This window comes from Morone saxatilis, unplaced genomic scaffold, assembly GCF_004916995.1.
Source record: "Morone saxatilis isolate NCDOM2014 unplaced genomic scaffold, NCSU_SB_2.0 Contig10, whole genome shotgun sequence".
Lineage (NCBI taxonomy): Eukaryota > Metazoa > Chordata > Actinopteri > Moronidae > Morone > Morone saxatilis.
The window spans coordinates 9,315,543-9,322,544 of NW_023339652.1; the positions used below are offsets into that span (position 1 = coordinate 9,315,543).

At 38.8% G+C, this 7,002-nt stretch overlaps 1 protein-coding gene across 1 annotated transcript in view; it reads left to right on the top strand.

Moving 5' to 3' along the window:
• LOC118337106 (ELKS/Rab6-interacting/CAST family member 1-like) overlaps window positions 1-7,002 on the top strand; it is a gene marked incomplete at its 5' end in the record, with an annotated part of 101,901 nt that overhangs the window by 83,810 nt on the left and 11,089 nt on the right. Inside the window, 1 exon segment of the mRNA XM_035673973.1 lies at window positions 1,770-1,955. Coding sequence (XP_035529866.1) covers window positions 1,770-1,955 — 186 coding nt within the window.

The window sequence follows — 7,002 nt, forward strand, 5'->3', positions numbered from 1 at the left end:
GTGTGTGTGTGTGTGCTGAGTGATGATGAGCATGGAGCACAGGGTGTGGACAGGCACAGCTGGGACTGAATATACTTTACCAGCACACACACTAACAGTCCTCTTAACATGTTTCCTCTGCACTTAAATCCCTTTATTCCTCAAGGAGAATAGTGTGAGAGTGTGTGTGTGTCTGTGTGTGTGTGTCTGTGTGTGTCTGCATGTCTTATCTGTGTCTGTGTGTGTTTGTGTCTCTTGGGGGGTCTCGTTTTATACCCCCAATATGTGTGTTTAGCTCCTCATTCCCACGCTCACACCCATTAGTCATGGCCACTGTGAAACAAATGCTGTTAAACAAGGAAATCAAATTTGTCTCTCAGTTTTATCAAATCTGTTCACTTTGCCATCTGGATCAGTTCTCCATAAACAAACTAGATAAACTGATTTGTGTAACAATGATATATTGCAGTTAGTTGACTGAAAACAAGATATTCCAACAGATTTTGGTATTTGGTATAATAAAGGTCAAATGCATGTGTGTGTATAGTCATGTCTTAAGTCCTAGACTAAACCAAAATGTATTTTTTCCTATTTTGACCATTTCTTTACAATCTTATGAATGTCTCTCACTTCCGTTGTTTTATTAAAATGTATTAAATCCAGACACAAGACTTTGGTCCTATAGTTTTAGAAATAGCTACTGCATTTATTTAGAAAGATTATACCTTAACTTTCAGCAGCAACCTCACTTCTGAGTAATCATGTAAATGAAGTACCTGGTTTTACTATATCACAAAACATATCATTAACACAGCTAGTTACGTATGATTAATTGCATCTTAAAACTTTTTTTAAAGTAGCAGCTTACACATCAGTTCCTCACATCAAATATAGAAGAAATATGCTCGTGGGAAAATCTGATCATTGACTGCATTTAACCAGTGGTAATCAGAGTAATCAGCCTAAGCACAAAATGTGACATTATCCAAAATTCTTAATTATATGTTTTCTGATTTCTGGTGTGCATGAGTGTTTTTTACAACATCACAACCTCTGTCATCTTTCCATGTCTTTGTCTGTTTTTGTCTCACTTCATTCTATATGTTTGAATCACCCAGTTCTAATTTTTTGTCTCCATTAACCTGTTTGGCATTAAACTGTGACCTGCCAAAGACTGTCCGCCATTTAATTTTAGCATCTGAATTCTGTTCAATCTATCAATCAAAAAAAGTAGTGTCTGACAAGTATACAATGCCATGTGTCACCTTTTGTAAAGACAAAAAATGCTGTTGTGCAAACCTACACGCAATATTATGATGATTCATAAGTTTCCAAAATGTTACAAGTTACTGTTCACTCAAGAGTGATATTGAGTGATTTACAGGGAGTAGTGAACGACTGGTTTCAGACAGCCAATCACATGGAAATATAAAGAAACAGGTGTTTTGCATTGAGGTTAATTAGCTGAATCTATGTGCACCTGTTCTTTCATTCTCTGTTTGCCCTTTATGCCTGTATAGATCTCTGACTGAAAGCTTGTAATTAAATAGAATAATACACTTAACTAACAGCATTCACTGCTCTCAGACCACCTCTTTTTTCCTCTCTCTCTCTCTCTCTCTCTCTCTCTGGTAAGACTGTGTTTCTGTTTTGGTACAGCTCAGCATGCAGCACAACTGATATTTACTTTTAAACAGGCAGCGTTGCCCTTTTTTGTTGCTATATTTTGTGTGCAGTGAAAATAAATCCTTCTCATTTTTGTCCCATATCATTTCTTCTCCCTCCTTCAGATTCTCTCTCCTCTCCTGGACCTCAATCAGAATCGCAGCAAACTGAAGCTGTACATCAGTCACCTGACCTCGCTGTGTCAGGAGCGAGACCCAATCATATTGCAGGACTTCGCCCCGCCCCCCGCCTATCACCGCTCTGACTCCTCCTCCTGGCATACGCAGCTGCACAGCATGACACAGGAACAGGTGAGGCAGTTTGTGTGCATGTATGTGCGTGCACTTCTGAAAATCATGCAAAGTGAAGACATTTGTCAGTCGTCACAAAAGAGAAAGAATTTATGCTCTTTAAAAAAAAAATTTAAATATGGGAAAAAGTGAGGACATTTTGTCACTTGCAATTTGTCAGTTCCTAAAATCAGCCACTGAGTGAGCGTGTGTTTCTGTGTTCTAGCTTGTACATATGTGATGAAGTCTGTGAGTTTATGTGATTGTTCTCGCTGTGAGTGTGTTTCTATAACTGTGCGGATGTGTGTGTAGGAGTAGGGCACACACTGGTCTGGCCCTGGCAGGTTTTTGGCGCTGCCTTTGACATTATTGAAAAGATTTACTCCAGCGGGTCACCTGACGACAAGCTCCTGGCGGCAGAACAAATACTGTTTTCAGACGTTTTATTTTACAGGGAGTAAACTCTGCTTCGAGCTTTTGGCAGCAGGAGGAGGAGGAGGAGGTTTGGTTCAAATATGGAGTAAGGAGGGTAGATGAAGAGTATATTTAACTGTCGAAAGAGTTGTCATCTGAGAGAGGGAGGAGAGCCAGGAAAAAGGGAACTGAGGATGAGGAAAGAAAAGGTGAGGCTTAGGGAAAGCTGAAGAAAGGCTGGCTACCTGCTCGCTTTCGATGTAGCGCCGTTGTCATGGTAACCAGTTGTGTTTTTAGATATTGAACGTAAACAGTATATTATTAAATTTAAAAAAATGTTGTGGCCTTTCTCTCCCTCTTTCTGTCTTTTTCCCCATATTGAAAACATATCAGTCGATACATGGTTGCTACATGTGGTATACATTGAAAAACGGTAACTCTAGACACACACACACTCACAGAGCAATGTGACAGAGTGTGTGGTTGGGGTACAGCAGGACTAGTTTCCTACAGTCCTCATGAAAGCCCTATTGTACTGTATGTCCTATTGCTGGGAAATGTCTCTGTTTAGCATGAGTGCTTCAGATATGGCACAGCGTGGGTATGGTGTCACTTTAAATAAACTTGGAATATACTGAATTAACTTGTCATTTAATCACGGTGTGCATTAAAGGCACAGAGAAATGGTCTGGGTAAGTTTCATGGACTTACAATTACTATACGTATTTTTCATCATCAGCCTGTTTTCACTCAAACAAATACAGACCGTAATCTGTGGTCCAGTCACCCGGCCTCCACATTTTTTAAAGAAAACCCTACTCAGAATTAAAACTGATTATGCGGGCTGCTGTGAAAGCTTATCTAACAAAACTGAATGCTTTTAGATGACCAGTATTTTATTCCTACCTCATATTTATAAAGAACATTTGAAAATATTGAAAGCATTTAAATCAAACTACGTTCAAGCCAAATTTACATCTTAGTGGGAAAAAAAATCTTAAAAGACCGTTCTAACCAGTTTACCACAAATCACTTATACTTTTACTTTCCTGCAAAACATTGTCAAGACATGCTACAGTTTTTTCAATTGATTAGCTTCCACATGCACATTTGATTCAGGCTCTGGAGTGAGGTTTTACATCACAGAAATCATATCTGCCGTTTTTTAGTTTTAAGTTAAGTTAGCGTTGCTTGGCATCAAGCAGTTGCAACATTCACCTAAAGGACAACGTAAGGTTGCTTGATTTTGATTAAGGTTAGGGAATCATCGTGGTCAGTCATTCTCGAGAAAGATGGTTGATTGTTGAGTCTCATTCTCAGGTCGTGAAATACCGACACTTTGGGTTGCCAAAGCAACACTGATCTCACTGTCAAAGTCACATGACCACCAGAGGTGTTTTTCATAACAAAAGCATAAACAAAGGTTGTGTATGTTTCCACTGCAGTTGTGGCATATTACAGCATAACACAACATGTTGGCTGTCATATAAAGTAAGTTCTCAGTCTCTGTACCTGTACCTTTACAATATTGTATGATTTGGAAATTTCAAACAGGAACAAAAATGTTTAGAATTGCTAGTAAACGGTTTAAACACACAAAAATAGTGAATGCTCCTTCAGTGCAGTCTATTAGGAATAAAAACAAATTTCAATCATTGTCTGATGAATGGTATAAACACTGTTTTTAGCATGAATGAGATTATCCTAAAACCAAAAAGTTATTTTAGAGAATGCTCATTGAATTGCTCGGTCAAATTTGGGTAAAAAAAAAAAAAAAAGAAACAGTTAATTACTAACTTCCAGAGCAACAAGGAGTCTTTTATTCTGTGGTTTTTGGTTTTTGGGTGAAAACTCTCCACTTTTTGTTTCATTGCATTCCTCTATCCTCTTCATCACATTCTCCTCCATCACTCTCTCAACTTACTGCTTTCTTCAGGCCTTTGTTTTTTCTTCACCCTGAGGAAGATTATTCCTCTTTCCTTTATTTTTCCTCTTAAGTGCCTCCATCACCATTACCGTTTACTCTCACTTGCTCTGTGTTACTGTAGGTTTTAGAGCTAGGGAGTTTTTAAAAATGCAAGCTGTTTTTTTTCCTGTTGTTTTTGGTGACATGTTTCCCTTAACAACATCACAGTTTGAATCTTTTTGCCTCTCCTTCCCTCTCTGACTCCAAACCCACCCATACCCAGGCAGTGCCACTTGGCGCCATGTGTCTGCTTTAGACCCTGACCCTGCCTACACACAATCGCAGACACACACTGCCTGTCTTTCATTCAGGCCCGTGTTTCTCGTTTTCCTTCATCATGTGTCACCATCACCCTGGCTGACCCTCTTAATGCACACACACACACACACACATACACATACACATACACATGCACACACAGACACACACACTGACAGACTCCCTCCAGACGGCCATGTTCCAGTGTGCCAGCCTCTCTTCTCTGTCTTGTGGTGAGTGTGTGTGTGTTTTACAAGCCTCTCCCTGGCTCTGTTAAAATGCCTGGCACTCTGTAAAGCCATTAGGATCATACTAAAATAGCATGTAAAACACACATGGTAAGACACACAAACACACACACATGGAAACGTACATATCCCACTACCACATGTGCACAACAATCATGACTGACAACTGAAGGCTTGTGTACCTGACAGTCTGTAACCAGCTCAAACATTTTACTACCACGGTGTCTGATGTAACTCTCCTCTGTTCTTTTAAACTGAAGCGAGAGCCGATAAAAGAGGTCTGGTTTGCATGTCAGAGGAAAGGGTGGCTGGTGAGAACAAGTTAGTCTTAAGAATTTATCAACTGAGTACCTCCCAGCACAGATAACTGGTTGCATTAAGAGCAAGAATCCCTCAAGGAGCCTTAGCAGTAAATTCAGGCCTTAGAGGGAAGTCTCTGCTTTCTGTACTGATAAGCTAAACTGATTGTACTGCTGTAGATGGGTTTGACGGTACTGAGAAACCTTAAGTATTTGAAAATCTCCAAATAAAAGAAAATCTATACACATACTGCATTTTAAAATATGCATTATCAGTGAAGTTATCAACCAGCACTACACAACAAAACCGCAAAAGAATTCCATTATCATAAAAGTTTCATTTCTGAGGTCTCAAAATGAAATGAATTAGTTTTCTCAACATGTTTCGTGTTGTTTCTGAACCGCAGATCTAAGAAGATTTGCTTCACAATACAATACAATACAATACACAACACAAACAAAAACCCAGTTGTTGTGGCAAAAATAGAAGATATCATCTCAGCACAACAACCACAGAACCTCATCAGTCAGCAGATTTTGGGCAAAATGCATGTTGAATTGTTTTAATTTATCATGTGAAGGGAATCGAAAGCCTTTTATTGAGCAATATAACAATGAAACATATTGTTAAAGCCCTATGTGCTAATGTTTGATCTGTTTAAATGGATGAGTTGGGTTTAGCCTTGGCATTTATTGCTTGTCATCTTCCAGTTTTAACCCCCTTCAATGCCAGTCTCCACTGAAACAGTTACATTTCTTTAACTACTGTTAAAGAGTAAAAAAGAGACTTCTAGTAAAGTAACCACTACAACAGCAAAGCTTTACCTGGGTTAATGTTTTTAGCAGTGTGGCTCTCAGGATGTAAATGCCACCACTTTGGTCCAGACTGAAATATCTCAACAACTACTCGCTGCCATGATTGTGATACAGACATTACAGATACTTCATTTTGTCCTAATCCTACTTTTCTTGTACATACATTTTGTACAGACATTCATGGTTTACAGACGATGTATTCTAATGACATAATGGACCCTGACTTTCTCCTCCAGTGCCATCGTGAGGTTGATATTTGTGGTTTTGAGTGAAATACCTATTCATGTACCCCAGAGAATGAATTGTGGCTCCACAGCCTCAGCAGTACTTCATGTTTAGCGCTAATTAGCTAATGTTAGCATTGTCATTGTGAGCTTGGTCAACCTGCTTAAAACTCTGTATTTTCATTGTACTGTGTAAGCCTTTACTGTATAATTTGGATTTGTTAAAGCATGTTATCTTATTGTGAACAGAAGTAAGATCCCTGATATGTTGACAGCGTTGATGTTGACCTAATACCCCTGCTACAGTAACAGCGCTCAGTGTTTGAGGAGATAAGGGTGGTCCTACTTAACAGAAGCTAAATGGGCAAAGCTAAAGTAAATGGTTAAAATGATATTCAGTTAGAAAGGTAAAAAGTTAGACTTTACTTTTACACCATTAAATTAACTGAAAACGATTACACAATGAATTAAATTAGTAGTTTACGTGAAATTTGAATAGAGTGTCTCAGGACACAGTTGCGTTAACTCAAAGCACCACTGGGCCTATAAGAGCTGCTAGCATAGCTGTAGACTCTCTGACTCTAATAACCAACAACCACAAAACAGCTGTAATGAAAAAAAGAGTATAGATAATGCCCAAATAGGGGCATTTGTAGAGTAAATAAAAGACGCCTTTCAACATTTGCTTGGTGACAGATTTGACAAAATGGTGGATGTAGCAATGTGTCTTAACTGCAACCGTTATTGTGCCAGCTACTAGCAGCAGAATGTTTAACAGCAACTAACCGCTGCTCATTTTCATTGAATTTGACATTCAAATGGCTGACTCCTTTCTTGTATATC